Here is a 17065-nt window from a genome sequence, read left to right as displayed (position 1 = left end):
ACTAAGTGCTCTAGAACCCCACACCAACTATATAGCCGTGAGACTTCTTCATAGAATTAATCCCTGCCTTACTTTCTTATGTAGGGAACAATTAGTATTGGCTCAAATGAGGACATAACATAAACATTTTCATTAAGGGTAAAAGTAATAACTTTCTATTTGACAAAGTCTTTAAAGTTTTCATCTGATGGGATGTATAGCACTTGGTAGAGCTATAGACAGTGGTAGAGCACTTGTCTAGTATATGTGAGACCCTTAGGTTTGATCCCTAGCACTGAAGAAAAAATAGTTTTTGTTTTTCTGTTAAAAAAAATAGTAGATGAATTTACTGCCAAGAAAACAAATTACCCTTCAAATTTCATATTAATGAAGTATTAGTTTGAAAAGGAAAGTCAAACCCACTTTTACAAAAACTTTATCTTCAGTCACCTACACAAGGTTCTATTGCAAATAAGCATTCTAATGAAAAATTGAAGTAGTATGGATATAGTTGAACACTGTCAATGGGAAGAAGATTCAGGTCTCCAGGGAAAATACAAAAAATAACATTATTTTTAGTTGCATATGATACTCTTACAACCATATGCTTTATATTGTGTATATGTTTCTCTTAAACACATTGCTATCATATTGTAAGGTAAAACAAGCAAGGTGAAATAGGCTAATTTCTTGTGAAATATTTAATTAAAAATTTTTTTTTTGTGGTCTGCGATTGAACTCAGGGGCGCTTAACCCTGAGCCACATCCTACCCCTTTTTACTTTTTTATTTTGAGACAAGGTCCTGCTAAGTTGCTGAGGCTGGCTTACCTGCAATCTGATCCTCCTGCCTTAGCCTACAGAGCTGTTGGTATTATAGGCCTGTGCCCCCATGCCAGGCTCTTGTGAAATATTTTAAAGCCTTTGCGATTTTATATTTTACAAAAATTTTGTTTTTTTCACCTTGTTCTTTTATAGTAATGCTTATTTATTGTCAAAACCACTTAATATTTGTAATAATTTTGTGAGATAAAAATACCGAGTCATGTAGTTTGTTGAAAAGAAGTGTCATAATCCTCAAATATTGTTTGAACACTTGATAGTAAATAATTTGTAACAAATGATATTTAAAATGTTTGCATCAATTTTTCTTCAAAGCACAATTCTTCTAATTCCCTGTACAATAATGCATTATAAGTTCTTATTCTTTATGTTCTTTCTTCTTTCATTTTCTTCTTTCCTCCTCCTCCTCCTTCTCCTTTTCTCTCTTCTCTTTTCTCTTCTTCTTTTTTGACAGAGAAAAGAAGTCAATGTTAGGGAGAGAAATGGCACGTCTATGTCTGTGCCTACCACTTGGTTTGCAAGGCTTATGCATTTAGGTGCAATGGTGCAGCGCTACCTTCTGGTTACTCAGCATAAATAAGTCTTACAAATATGTTCCAGATGCTGACTTGTCCTCTGGGGGAATGCAGTGCTATTATACTTGCTAGTAATGCTGAGCTATCAGTTAAGAAATTAGTTTAATGTTCTTTCTCCGGTATCACAGAAAACTGATGGTGTGGTTTCTAATAGAACAAAAGCATATTCTTAACACAGTTTCTGTTATTAAAGGAAAACGTAAATCAGTCTTTTAACAGTTTCAAAATTCAAGACTTACTTAAACTACATAAATGATATAATATTAAACATTTAAATTAAGGTTGTCAAAATATCAGTTATGGGGAGAAACATTTTCTGAGGATCTATTTAAGCAATGATAATTACATTATTTGTAAAATGTTATATAGCATGTTTTTCAGGAAACTAGGAAGGATTTGACTTCTTTGTCATAAATTTATAGTCCTGGAACCTGCAAAAGTAACATTTTAAATTAAAGCATTCTCTTATACTTTTTAATATATATTTTTAAATACAAAATAAAAATTTATATGTTTAATGTGATGCTGTTTGAGATCCCTCTTTTGAGTTTCCTTTTAAAGTGTCAGAAAATTAATATTTTGATATTAATTTCCTGAATTCTATTAATAGTGTTAACTATATAAACTTAAAAGTAAAATGTCATAAATCATTAAAATTTCCTTAAACTTTCTATTTAATATAGAAAAAAATCAATTACAAAAATACTGTATGTTTTTAAACTCTGCATCACATGCCTTTTTTTTTGTTTGTTTGAACATTTTGAATTATATAACCTTTGTGTGAGATGTAATATTTTCCAAATTAGGTATATATCTAACACAGTAGTCCAAAAATAGTCTTCAAAAACTTGTATCCCACTAAAAATCTGTCCAAATGACTTAATTTCTATTTCTGTAGAACCTTCCAGGTAGCATTTAGCTGGTTCTGTACCATGTACAATGGCTCATGATAGCAAGTGCTCGTGAAATCAGGGTTTCTCTGATCACCCGATCACTCTGCTCCATTACTCCTTTAGATTCTCTGCATAGCACTCTTACTAGTTTTTTATTTTTTATTTACTGGTCAATTTTTTACCTCCACCTTCATAAGGTAAAGTCCTTGAGAGCAAGGCCCCCCATCTCTTATTTATCACCTTTTCCCAGGACCTGTGATTCCTGGCACATAGGATGAGCCCAATAAATAACTTGTTGAATGTAATTGAATAGCTGGCATTGGTGACATAAAATCATCACCTTGTTCTCTTATTAAGATAAGGGAATCACCTTACTAAAATGGTAAATTATTTTATTTATAAATGTGTTATATCTTTAGCACCTGACCTGAACATAAATCCACAAATTTTTAAGCTATATAGAACAAGGAATACAATTTTCAGTAAGTAGTTTGAAATTCACCACTCATTATATGTCGAGGGTGTTATTTGTGGAAGGTCAATGACTATGGCAATATGGAGATATAATATTTAGTTCTTATTCCTAAGAACCCAATGGTCTGGTTTGGGACTGGGCAACATATAATTAATGAACAGAAGGTAGAATGTGAAGTTGATAAATTGTGTACATTCTGATTGACTGCTGTCAGAGGGTAAAGAAGATAGATTACCCTTTTACCTGTTACAGTTAGAGGTGACTATGCAGTAACTGTAATTTAAGATGAATCTTTAAGGACAAGGGTCTAAATGGATGAAGAGGAAACATGAGTAAGGCCTTTCAAGTTGGAGAGGATAGTAAATAAGGCAAGAAAATGTAAGGTGCTTTTGTTCTGTTTTTGTTTTTCAGCACTGGGGATCAAACCCAAGGCTTCATGCATTTTAGGGCAAGTACCCACAAGTGCTCAAACATTGAGCAACATCCCCAGCTCCTAAACTATTTTAAAATTTTTGTCCTATGGATAGTAAATACTCTAATGCTCATTGAATTCTGTTTATTTTGGAGATTTTTGAATTCTCCACTATAGAGTTCAAAGTGGTTTTTATAGGGTCCTCTACAGAGCAACAAAGCACAATTTACCACTTAAAATCAATGTCTTTACAGACTCTCTTAGTATCATGGGGGTACCTTTCCTATAATTCTTGAGATCCATTTTAGAAAAATTATTTCCCGATTCTCAGGATAATTTGGAATGGAAAAAACTGGTGAGCCTTTTTATCCTGAGGGTTTCTGGAAGACTTCTGGGAAGAGAATCAAGAAAACAGTATTTTTGTGTGTAAATTAATCTAGGAAAAGAAAGAAAAAATTTTGACAGTAGCAGAATGTTCAGTTTCTGGAATATTAGCAGTGTGAGATTAAAAAGGATGCAGAAAAATAAATAAATATATAAAAATAAAAATAAAAAAATAAAAAAGGATCCAAATTAGGTGGCCTGTATCAGGAATAGAAATGGAATTAAATCCCATATCCCAAAGAAAGAAAGGATGAGATTTGGAGATCTAAATATAAATTGTAAAGAAGTCAGAGAAGATTCATGGTGTAAAAATTAGTCAGGCCTCCATGACTTCCTTTCCAAGTGTCAGTGAGTTGTTTTGTAAAAAAGTGATTTATCCTTCTAATTATAATGTTTATATAATTACCTACCCAGTTTTTATGTTTGCCATCTAAAATGATACATAAGTTTCTACCACATGGTTTCAAAATGATAGCTCAAATCTTCCAAATGTGTCATAATGGGAATGATTTTTGAAAGCTATTTAGAGAAAATATTTTTTAGTTTACTTAGCAAATACTTTATTTGAAGAGTGGAATAACTGAGCAAGAAATAGCCTCCGAGAAGCAGTGTATTAAGTCAATGAAGTAAGAATATATAGAATATATGGGAATACCACCTCTCTCTTCCAGGTAACCCCGGCCTGCACAGTCCCATGTTGGATCTGGATAATGACATTCGACCCTCTGTGTTGGGCCACCTCAGTCAGACAGCATCACTGAAGAGGGGCAGCAGCTTTCAGTCTGGTCGAGATGATAGTAGGTATCCACCCTCTTCCCTCCCCAACACACACATATTTTTGGTCTTTCAAATTTACACTCATGTGATTTCAAACTTTCTTCCTTCTCTTGGAAATTTCGTGATTTAGTGATGTTACTGGTGCTAGGTATTATCAACTCTCATCTCTTGTGCTTACTAATTATGAAGTAATTAAACTTAATTGCTAAGGCTCTTTGTTTTTGTTTTTTCCTTTCCTTGTGGTTCACTCACTCAGTACTTCATTATAGATAAGATAGAGTCAATTTCAACTTTCAACTTTTCTGACCTTTTTTTCTTCCCACTTTTTGGTGGTACTGTGGATTGAACCCAGCAGCAAGTATTATTCCAGCCCAACTTTTCTGATCATTTTAATTAATGTTAAACCTTAAAATGTCATGTGCTGTATTTTTCATCTGTGCAAATTCCATTTTTGTTTGTTTTTGTGTTTTTGCTGTAAATTGAACCCAGGGCTAAGCATATGCCCTACCACTGAGCTACACCCCTAGCTGGTCTTTTTAATGTCTTCCCTTTCTTTGTTATTTTCATGTTTTCCCTTAAGTATTTGAAGATAGTTGTATCTTCAACATATTATAATATGAATATATTATAGATAGTATAATATATGTTATAGATATAGTATGAAGTTATCTGTTAATATCTATTAATTTTATCATGTGTATAATTTCTAGATCTATTACTATCAACTAATTTTTCTTCTGACTTCTAGTTATGGTTCCCATTTCCTTGCTTTTGGATATTTCTAATGATTTTTATTGTTGTTGTAATGATTTTGTTGTTGTTGTTTCTCACACACTGAATGTTCCGTGTTGAGTGTCTGGGTTTTGTTGTCTTCTTTTAAAGAAGGCTAGCCAGGCAGGTTCAGTTAAGATCAGTTCAGTCCATCAAGCCCTGTTTGATTTCTTGGAATTTTTGAGCTTATTATTTCCTGATGTTTCTTTGCCTGGCTTTGTGAAGTATCACTCCATATATACATGACCAGCCTGAGCAAAAAACTTAAGAGAATTCCCATTCAGATATGAAGTTTTTTTTTTTTTTTGAATACCTAGCCCCTTTCTTTCCTGAACTCTTCCCTACAATTTCTAGTTACCCTGACCTCCTTAAACTTTGTTCTACAACTTAATCCACCAAGCTTTGTTTTGATTCCTCCTCCTTTGCCTCTGTGTTCCAGAAATTTTCTGTAGGCAGAAAGACTCACTGATGATGGGCTCACTACATGTATTCCCACCTCAGGGAACACAGACCTGTGTTGCTGCTGTCAGTGCTGAAAACAGTTAGTTCATAGAGGTCCGCTGCCCTCACCCTGGTCTGGTTACTTATGACTGGAGGTTAAGTTCAAATCTTGTTACTCCAGCATGGCTAGAAATTGATTTCTTTGAGAAATCAAGTTTAATTTCCTTAAAGTTATCACTTGAAATTGTAGCATTATGAAAGATTGCTTATAGTAAACCATGGATATGAATAAGTTTGAATAGGTTTTTTTTTGTTTGTTTTGTTTTTGTTTTTGTTTTTGTGGTACTGGTGATTGAACCCAGGGCCTTGTGCATGTGAGACAATACTGATTGAGCTATATCCCCAGCCTCTGAATAGGTTCTTTCTCAACTTTGTGATCAAAGCAAGATTCATGAACCTACATGTTTTGTGATTTCTTTTGGGAAAAAAAAAAAAAAAAAAGGATGTTCATGCCATATCCTTTTAGTTCCTTTCTTTAATTCTTAGGAAATTACTCCTGATGTTATTCTGATAGTCATATATCATGTGACTTTTAACAAAGACTTGTTAGTTCAGTAAGAAAAGAAAATCCAAATTATTATTCAGTGATGATGATCAGAATTTGGGTGAAGTTGACTTAGAAGGGATGGGGAAGAAAGGACTCTATTATATATACATGTACATAAGAAGAATTTACAGGTAATGAGAAGCTGAAATAAAACATAATGCTAAGAATCGTTCTCTGTCACAGGGCAGGAGGCTGCAGGAACTGTGCTATTTTCTGAGAACTTGGTGACTGAGTGCCAGCTAGTGTATTAAATGATGGCAGAATTCCCACTCCCTGTGACTGTCCAGCAACATCGTTTATTAGCTATCCTAACATTTATCCCCTGTGTGAAGTTTAGCAAAATACTTTCACTAGTTAATCTGCCATAGAAAGATTTAGTCCAAGGAATCTTTTGGAATTGGTTTGCTATGTTTTGCTATTTTTTTTTAATTGTTTTTTAATTTTAAACAAATGGGGTACAACTTGTTTTTCTGTACACGAAGTAGAGGCATACCATTTGTGTAATCATACATTTACATAGGGTAATGGTGTTGATTCATTCTGTTATTTTTCCCTTTCCCCCACCCCTCCCACTCCATTTTTCCCTCTATATAGTCCCTCCTTCCTCCATTCTTGCCTCCCTCTTACCCCCCATTATGTGTCATCATCCACTTATCAGCAAGATCATTCGTCCTTTGGTTTTTTGAGATTGGCTTATCTCACTTAGCATGATATTCTCCAATTTCATCCATTTGCCTGCAAATGCCATAATTTTATCATTCTTTATGGCTGAGTAATATTCCATTGTGTGTGTGTGTGTGCATATATATATATATCACAGTTTCTTTATCCATTCATCAATTGAAGGACATCTAGGTTGGTTCCACAATCTGGCTTTTGTGAATTGAGCAGCTATGAACATTGATGTGGCTGCATCACTGTAGTATACTGATTTTAAGTCCTTTGGGTATAGGCCAAGGAGTGGGATAGCTGGGTCAAATGGAGGGTCCATTCCAAGTTTTCTAAGGAATCTCCACACTGCTTTCCAGAGTGGCTGCACTAATTTGCAACCCCACCAGCAATGTATGAGTGTATCATTTTCTCCACATCCTTGCCAACATCTGTTGTTGCTAGTATTCTTGATAATCGCCATTCTAATTGGGGTGAGATGGAATCTTAGGGTAGTTTTGATTTGCATTTCTCTTATTACTAGAGATGTTGAATGTTTTTTCATATATTGCTTGTAGCTCTTCTTCTGTGAAGTATCTGTTCATTTCCTTAGCCCATTTGTTGATTGGGTTATTTGTATTCTTGGTGTAGAGATTTTTGAGTTCTTTATATATTCTGAAGATTAGTGCTCTATCTGAAGTATGAGTGACAAAGATTTTCTCCCACTCTGTAGGCTCTCTCTTCGCATTGCTGATAGTTTCCTTTGCTGAGAGAAAGCTTTTTAGTTTGAATCTATCCAAGTTATTGAGTCTTGCTTTTATTTTTTGTGTTATGGGAGTCCTGTTAAGGAAGTCTGATCCTAAGGCGACATGTTGAAGATTTGGACCTACTTTTTCTTAAGATGCAGGGTCTCTGGTCTGATTTCGAGGTCCATGGTCCATTTTGAGTTCAGTTTTGTGCAGGTTGAGAGATAGGGGTTTAGTTTCATTCTGCTGCATATGCATTTCCAGTTTTCCCAGCACCATTTGTTGAAGAAGCTATCTTTTCTCCATTGCATATTTTTGGCACCTTTGTCTAGTATGAGAAAACTGTATTTATTTGGGTTTGTGTCTGTGTCCTCTATTCTGTACCATTGATCTATCTGTCTGTTTTGGTGCCAATACCATGCCATTTTTGTTACTATTGCTTTGTAGTATAGTTGAAGGTCTGGTATTGTGATACCCCTGCTTCACTCTTCCTGCTAAGGATTGCTTTAGTTATTCTGGGTTTCTTATTCTTCCAGATGAATTTCTTGATTGCATGCCCTATTTCTGTGGGATTTTAATTGGAATTGCATTGAATCTGTATAGCACTTTCGGTAGTATGGCCATTTTGACAATATTAATTCTGCTTATCCAAGAACATGGGAGATCTTTCCATCTTCTAAGGTTTTCTTTAATTTCTTTCTTTAGTGTTCTGTAGTTCTCATTGTAGAGGTCTTTCACCTCTTTTGTGAGATTGATTCCCAAGTATTTTATTTTTTTTTTTTGAGGCTATCGTGAATGGGGTAGTTCTCCTAACTTCTCTTTCTGAAGATTCTCACTTATGCATAAAAATGCATTTTTTTCCATACATATAGTGTCCATCTTTGTTGCCTTTAGGAATTTTAAAGATATTTACCTAATATTTAGATAACTCATTTAGATAGATTGAATATTTTTCATCAAGATTGGTAAAAACTAATTTTATTTGAGAATATTATCCCTTTTATATGTTTATAGGACATATTTCTTTTTTTCGTTTGCTGGGGATGGGGCTCAGTGGTTGAGTGCCCCTGAGTTCAATCCCTGGTACCCCAAAAATTTTTAAAAAATTTAAAATCAATAAACAAACACAAAAGATAAAATCCCCTCATTTTTTTTTTTTTCCCTCTGGTTTTGGGGCATAATCTTCATGAAGAACTGCTTTTTAAACTTATAGAGTATAGACATGCATAAATATAGATCCCTACATTGTTATCTATATGCAGAGTGTGTATATATATAGGCAGTGAGCCAGGACAGACCACAGAAAGATCTGGTACAGGTTCAATGAGTTCTACTTTGGATGACTTCACTTTAATTCCCCAGCAAATTAGCCCTACAAAGACTATGGTGAGATAAAGGTGCAGATGGGTTTCTCACAGTGAGGGGGAGGGTAGTGTTGGTGGCGGGTATGAAATATTGATAGATTTGGCTGCATAGAGGAACCCAGATATTTGGAAACATTGTTCTTGTGAAAGATACTATACTTATTTGTTACCATATAATGAAAATCTTTCAGTGCTTCAACTTTTAGATTTTCTTCTCCTGTTTTTTACCTTATTAGACTTAGAACACACCTGGCCCTGGCATGATGCCTGCCTTTGGAAAATAGTCCATCAATTACTTTCTGGGAAAAAGAATCTGTACCAACTCTATCAAGAGACAAAAGCTATATTTTGACACCTTAGACTTGCCTTACATTGCTATTGTGATGTTCTGAATTGACTGTTCTCTTAGATTGTAAAACTAAGTAGAGCTTGTTCAGCATTAGTGGTGAACAGTTTAGACAGATCTTGGGTACAACCATGTGATAAGCACACAGTGGATCATCAATAAATATTGACCAAGTAAAAGTTTACAATGTGCCCTTAACTAAAGAATCATGTTTTTCATTCTTGTAAAAAATGAGTTTAGAACTTGCCCCCACAACATAAACAGAGGGCCTAAGAGGAAAAAAAGACCCCAAAAGCAGCAAAAAGGAAGTTTCAGTGATTTGGAAGCATATGAATAGGTACTAACCTCATTCATAATAATAGTAATAAAAGGCAGTGTAATACTGTTGTGAAATACCAGTTTGGCAAAAACCCCAAACTTTTATTGTTTTGGGTTTTGTGTGCTCGGTTTGTTTGTTGATGAGGTTATAATGAAGCTTCTACTTTCATGTGTGCTTGATAAAGTGTACATAATAACCCCTTTAGAATGAAATTCAGTAATATTTCTCAGAATTACAACTGCATGTACTCATTGACCCAGCTGTTCTTATAATGGAGTTTATTCTGTACAGGCACATATACCAAATGATGTAGGCATACAGTTATTGGTTAAAGCATTAGTTTTAACTGCAAAAGAGTGAAAACAGTCTTTTCTCTTAGAAGATAATTTGCTCCTTAGAGTACTTCTAATATTAGATACTGTGTCTTCTGTATCTATGGGAAGAAAAAGGAGGAACATGTTAAGTATGAATGTGGAAGATAGGAATCATTTGTTAAATGAAAAAAGCCAAGCATCAAAAGAGTATATTTAGTATGCTTTCATTTGTGTAATCCCCCCAAAAAAAAACTTCTTTAAAGTGGCAGTTGGGAGACAGAGAGCACATATTTATATTTGCATATACGAAAAGCTTTTAGCAAAGATTCACAAGTTACTTGTAACAGTGGTTTCTTACAGCTGAACTGAGGACTGGACAAATGGGGGTGGTGACAGGCAGTATACTTTCCACTGTGTATCATTTAAGTTTTATTTTCTAGCCATATATTATCAGACATTTTAAAATACATACAGTTTACACCTCCCTCCCTGGAACACCAACAAGAACAGCACTTTTTGCCTAGGGATATTTTAAAAGGAAGTTAGTGGTTGATCATGGAGTTAATGGAAATCCTAGTTGGAGGCTGACCTGTCTTTGAGGTTGCTAAATAACAGTTAGATCTTAACTTCCCTCCACCCCCTGTCCAGCATTTCTGATAATCTCTGTGAACTGGGACTAAGTGGAGGACTTTGTGGGAGCTTGCAGTAGCTTCCATGTGAGCAGCCAAGGAGTAGTTTAGGAGCAAGGGAGACAGGAAGGAATCCTGAGTCAAGTAACCACAAAGAAATCCCTGTGTTAAAGAAAGGGGGAGCCTGAAAATCACTACAGATGCCTAAATTTCTACTTTTTTTTTGTTTTTGTTTTTTTGCTTTTTGAAATTTAAAGAAAAAATTTATTGAATATTTGAAAAACAATTCCTAAAAGATTGACTTTTCCAGAAAACTAGCTATACATGCGTTGCGTCTATCATGTTAAAATATGCATAAGACTCAAATACAAAAACCATGAAACAAGCCACCATTCTTCAACAATTTGAGCAAAGATATAATGCCTAAGGAACAACACTGATGACTTGTGAAGGATGAGCTCTTTACTTTAAGCACCATTAAAAAAAAGAAAAAGGAGCACAAATGGATGAGTGTGTTCAGTTATATACACTGAATTGAAACTTTGGCACTAGGAATCAGAGCATTTTGTCATATAGCATCAACACATATTATAAAAGTGCATAGTGTCAAAGGAATGGAACCACCAGCATTCAAAAGCAGCTTTGTCAACTAGGCAAACACTCTACAGCATGTCTCTCTGTTGTCCATCATTGAATACACTGGTAGCAACTTTGAAATGAAATTAAGAAAAAAAAAAAAGGAAGAGGAACAGTGACCCCATTTATTTTCTCTGTTTAAATTCAAACAGAAAACAAACATCAGTTCTGTCATACACTAACATCTTCAAAGTACATCATTTGTACAAGAGAAGAACTAAGAACAAAAGTGTGTTTACAGAGATCCAAACACAAGTGAGCAAAGAGCGCCTCCTCACACTGCTTTCCGATGGTATTCAGGAGAGGCCACTTCATAATCACTGGAACTAAACAAAGTTGCAGAGTTCTTTACCAGGTACTTGAGGAAACTGTGAAGATCATTCAGTAATAAAGCAAGACTCTTCTCATCCAGAGGAGTATAGGCCAGCATTGCTCCAATTCCTACAAATAATCTCAGTAGATGTGGTGCTCCATACACCTGGGACATGGGTGCATCAGGATGATCTGCAAGGATTTCAGCATACTGTGATTTCTCAAATTTGTAGAGCAGTTGAGTGCCCAACATTACGTTGAAGTACTCTTTTATTCCTGCCACAACTTCATTAACAGCATACTCCTTAGTATCTGTGTTTCCTGGAGGTTTCTTGTAATTTGCATGATCCTCTAGAATGAATCCACATTCTTCTTGGCAGGAAGATAAAACAGCTGTTTTTGTCTGGTAATTAAATCCCAGTCCTCAGCAAGCCATGGTTTTAGTTCTTCAGGAGTCTTTACTTTGACTTCAACTCTGGTCATGAATGTTTCTTCATTTTCAACAGTAGGATCTACCCGGGCCCTTTTCTTCCGAGGACATGAGGTGTCTCATTGGTACTGCCACCATCTCCATTTCCAGGTGTTTTCTGTTTGTTCTCACTTCAATGTTTTTCTGTTGCAGACCAGATGTCTTCTTTCTGGAGCAGCCCCTCTCATCTTCCCCTCTGCATACTGCTCCTGATTGGCTCTGTGGAGTTCTTGCTGTTTCTGCAGATTGGTGTCCACATACTTGAGTACTCTGCTCTCTGGACCCATTCATCCCAATTTTTATTCCAACCACTGTAATGTATAAAGTATTTCACTTGTTTGTCCTTTATGGCAACTTTAACACACTTTGCTTCATAAAGGAGAGGCCCATGAAAACACAGTACTCGCTCACCCTCCTGGAATTTCGGTTTTGGGTCCTGTTTGGGTGCCATTTATAAGTGATTCACCACCTCCTCCTTCTCCCCACCACCGATGACTACCGCCCCCTACTCTCTACCCCACCCAACTTCGTGTCAGACACACTATCAGGCACAGCCAGCTCTATATCCTAGGCCCAATTTCTCTATGTTTGTTTTTATTCCCAAAAACTTATTTTTCCCCACAGAACTCTAAGGCTTTATTTCCCAGTTACTGCTAAAACTGTATTAAATAATATAGAACCAAAGAGGTTTCAATACGTTTTTTCTCTTGAATTTCTGTGTTGTGGAAGGAATTATTCATTCAGTTATTGCACTTGAATGTGCTCTTCTTTTTTTTTTTTCTTTTTTTTATTGTGAACAAATGGGATACATGTTGTTTCTCTGTACATGGAGTAAAGGCATACCATTTGTGTAATCATAAATTTACATAGGGTAATGTAGTTTGATTCATTCTGTTATTTTTTCCCTTCCCCCCACCCCTCCCACCCCTCTTTTCCCTCTATACAGTCCTTCCTTCCTCCATTCTTGCCCCCCTCCCTAACCCTAACTCTAACCCTAACACTAACTCCTCCCACCCCCCATTATGTGTCATCATCCACTTATCAGTGAGATCATTCGTCCTTTGGTTTTTTGAGATTGCTTATCTCAAATAGCATGATATTCATCCCATAATTTTATCATTCTTTATGGCCGAGTAATATTCCATTGTGTGTGTGTGTGTATATATATATATATATATATATATATATATATATACCACAGTTTCTTTATCCATTCATTAATTGAAGGACATCTAGGTTGGTTCCACAATCTGGCAGCTATTGTGAATTGAGCAGCTATGAACATTTATGTGGCTATATCTCTGTAGTATGCTGATTTTAAGTCCTTTGGGTATAGGCCAAGGAGTGGGATAGCTGGGTCAAATGGTGGTTCCATTCTAAGTTTTCTAAGGAATCTCCTCACTGCTTTCCAGAGTGGCTGCACTAATTTGCAAACCCACCAGCAATGTTTGAGTGTACCATTTTCCCCACATCCTCGCCAACACCTGTTGTTGCTTATATTCTTGATAATCGCCATTCTAATTGGGGTGAGATGGAATCTTAGGGTGGTTTTGATTTGCATTTCTCTTATTACTAGAGATGTTGAACATTTTTCCATATGTTTGTTGATTGCTTGTAGATCTTCTGTGAAGTGTCTGTTCATTTCCTTAGGCCATTTGTCGATTGGGATATTTGCAGATTGAGTTATTTGCATTCTCGGTGTAGAGGTTTTTGAGTTCTTTATAGATTCTGAGATTAGTGCTCTATCTGAAGTATGATTGGGCAAAGATTTCTCCCACTCTGTAGACTCTTTCTTTGTATTGCTGATAGTTTCCTTTGCTGAGAGAAAGCGTTTTAGTTCGAATCTATCCAAGTTATTGATTCTTGCTTTTATTTCTTGTGCTATGGGAGTCCTGTTGAGGAAGTCTGGTCCTAAGACGACATTTTGAAGATCTGGACCTACTTTTTCTTCTATAATCTGCAGGGTCTTTGGTCTGACTCCGAGGTTCTTAATCCATTTTGAGTTTAGTTATGTGCACAGTGAGAGAGATGGGTTTAGTGTCATTCTGTTGCATATGCATTTCCAGTTTTCCCAGCACCATTTGTTGAAGAGGCTATCTTTTCTCCATTGCATATTTTTGGCACCTTTGTCTAGTATGAGAAAATTGTATATATTTGGGTTTGTGTCCGTGTCCTCTATTCTGTACCATTAATCTACCTTTCTATTTTGGTACCAATACCATGCCATTTTTGTTACTATTGCTTTGTAGTAGAGTTGAAGATCTGGTATTGATATACCCCCTGCTTCACTCTTTCTACTGAGGATTGCTTTAACTATTCTGGGTTTCTTATTCTTCCAGATGAATTTCATAATTGCTTGTTCTATTTCTGTAAGGTACATCATTGGGATTTTAATTGGAATTGCATTGAATCTGTATAGCACTTTTGGTAGTATGGCCATTTTGACAATATTAATTCTGCCTATCCAAGAACATGGGAACATCTTTCCATCCTTTAAGGTTTTCTTTAATTTCTTTCTTAGTGTTCTGCAGTTCTCATTGTAGAGTCTTTCAACTCTTTTGTGAGATTGATTCCCAAGTATTTTATTTTTTTCGAGGCTATTGTGAATGGGGTAGTTTTCCTAATTATTCTTTCCAAAGATTCATCACTTATGTATAAAAATGCATTAGATTTATGTGCATTGATCTTATATCCCGCTACTTTACTGAATTCACTTATGAGTTCTAAAAGTTTTCTGGTGGAATTTCCTGGTTCCTCTAAGTATATAATCATATCATCAGGAAATAGGGATAGTTTGAGTTCTTCTTTTCCTATTCGTATCCCTTTAATTTCTTTGGTTTGTCTAATTGCTCTGGCTAGAGTTTCAAGGATGATGTTGAACAGAAATGGTGAAAGAGGGCATCCCTGCCTTGTTCCAGTTTTTAGGGGGAATGCTTTCAGTTTTTCACCATTTAGAATGATATTAGCCATGGGCTTAGCGTAGATGATCTTTACAATGTTAAGGAATGTTCCCATTACCCCTATTTTTTCTAGTGTTTTGAGCATGAAGGAGTGCTGTATTTTATCAAATGCTTTTTCTGCATGTATTGAAATAATCATGTGATTCTTGACTTTAAGTCTATTGATATGGTGAATTACATTTATTGATTTCCTGATGTTGAACCAGCCTTGCATCCCTGGGATGAAACCCACTTCATCATGGTGCACTATCTTTTTAATATGTTTCTGTATGTGATTTGCTAAATTTTTTTTTTTATTAAAAATCATAAATTTACATAGGTCAATGTTGTTTGATTCATTCTGTTATTTTTTTCCCTTCCCCCCCTAACCCCTTCCACCCCTCTTTTCCCTCTATACAGTCCTTCCTTCCTCCATTCTTACCACCCTCCTTATCCCTAACCCTAAACCTAATCCTAACCCTAACGTTAACCCCTCCCACTCCCCATTATATGTCCTCATCCGCTTATCAGCGATATCATTTGTCCTTTAGTTTTTTGAGATTGGCTTATCTCACTTAGCATGATATCCTCCAATTTCATCCATTTGCCTGCAAATGCCATAATTTTATCATTCTTCATGGCCGAGTAATATTCCATTGTATATATATGCCACAGTTTCTTTATCCATTCATTAACTGAAAGGCATGTAGGTTGGTTCCACAAACTGGCATCTATTGTGAATTGAGCAGCTATGAACATTGATATGGCTGTATCTCTGTAGTATGCTGATTTTAAGTCTTTGGGTATAGGCCAAGGAGTGGGATAGCTGGGTCAAGTGGTGGTTCCATTCCAAGCTTTCTGAGGAATCTCCATACTGCTTTCCAGAGTGGCTGCATTAATTTGCAACCCCACCAGCAATGTATGAGTATACCTTTTTCCCCACATCCTCACCAACACCTATTGTTTGCTTGTGTTCTTGATAATCGCCATTCCTAATTGGGTGAGATGAAATCTTAGGGTAGTTTTGATTGCATTTCTCTTATTACTAGAGATGTTGAACATTTTTTCATATATCTGTTGATTGCTTGTACATCTTCTTCTGTGAAGTGTCTGTTCATTTCTTAGCCCATTTGTTGATTGGATTACTTGTATTCTTGGTGTAGAGCTTTTTTATTTGCTAAAATTTTGTTGAGAATTTTTGCGTCGGTGTTCATTAAGGATATTGGTCTGAAATTTTCTGTCCTCGATGTGTCTCTGTCTGGTTTAGGTATCAGAGTAATATTGGCTTCATAGAATGACTTTGGGAGGGTTCCCTCCTCTTCTATTTCATGGAATACTTTGAGAAGTATTGGAATGAGCTCTTCTTTAAAGGTTTTGTGGAACTCGGCTGAGAACCCATCTGGTCCTGGACTTTTCTTTGTTGGTAGGCTTTTGATGACTTCTTCTATTTCATTACTTGAAATTGGTCTATTTAAATTGTGTATGTCCTCCCTCGTTCAGTTTAGGCAATTCATATGTCTCTAGAAACCTGTTGATGTCTTCGAAATTTTCTATTTTGTTGGAGTATAGATTTTCAAAATAGCTTCTAATTATGTTTTTTATTTCAGTCGTGTCTATTGTGATATTTCCTTGTTCATTCCGAATTTTAGTGATTTGGGTTTTTTCTCGTCTTCTCTTTGTTAGTGTGGCTAAGGGTTTACATTTTGTTTATTTTTCGAAGAACCAACTATTATTTTGTCAATTGTTTGTATTGTTTCTTTTGTTTCAATTTCGTTGATTTCAGCTCTGAGTTTAACTATTTCCTGTCTTCTACTACTTTTGGTGTTGGTCTGTTCTTTTTCTAGGGCTTTGAGCTATAGTGTTAGGTCGTTTATTTGTTGAGTTTTACTTCTTTTATTGAATGCGCTCCATGAAATAAATTTTTCCTCTAAGTACTGCTTTCATAATGTCCCCAGAGATTTTGATATGATGTTTTACCTCTAAGAATTTTTTAATTTCTTTCCTAATATCTTCTGTTATCCATTCATCATATAATAGCATATTGTTTAATCTCCAGGTGGTGGAGTAGTTTCTGTTTTTTACTCTTTCATTTCATTTCTAATTTCAATCCATTATGATCTGATAGAATACAATGTACTGTCTCTATCTTCTTGTATTTGCTAACATTAGCTTTGTGGCATTAATATAT

The 17065-nt window shown here is 35.5% G+C and overlaps 1 protein-coding gene and 1 pseudogene across 2 annotated transcripts in view; one reads left to right on the top strand and one right to left on the bottom strand.

Annotated features, from left to right (window-relative positions):
• Nucleotides 1–17065, top strand: part of EXOC2 (exocyst complex component 2) — a 219401-nt gene that overhangs the window by 80414 nt on the left and 121922 nt on the right. The window contains 1 exon segment of the mRNA XM_079147307.1: nucleotides 4231–4356. Coding sequence (XP_079003433.1) covers nucleotides 4231–4356 — 126 coding nt within the window.
• Nucleotides 10003–12709, bottom strand: LOC306665831 (mortality factor 4-like protein 1; annotated as a pseudogene). Its single transcript has one exon. The product of its transcript is annotated as a mortality factor 4-like protein 1 (transcript).

Source organism: Sciurus vulgaris (assembly GCF_902686455.1).
Source record: "Sciurus vulgaris genome assembly, chromosome: 7".
Lineage (NCBI taxonomy): Eukaryota > Metazoa > Chordata > Mammalia > Rodentia > Sciuridae > Sciurus > Sciurus vulgaris.
This window is presented reverse-complemented; position numbering and strand designations above follow the sequence as displayed.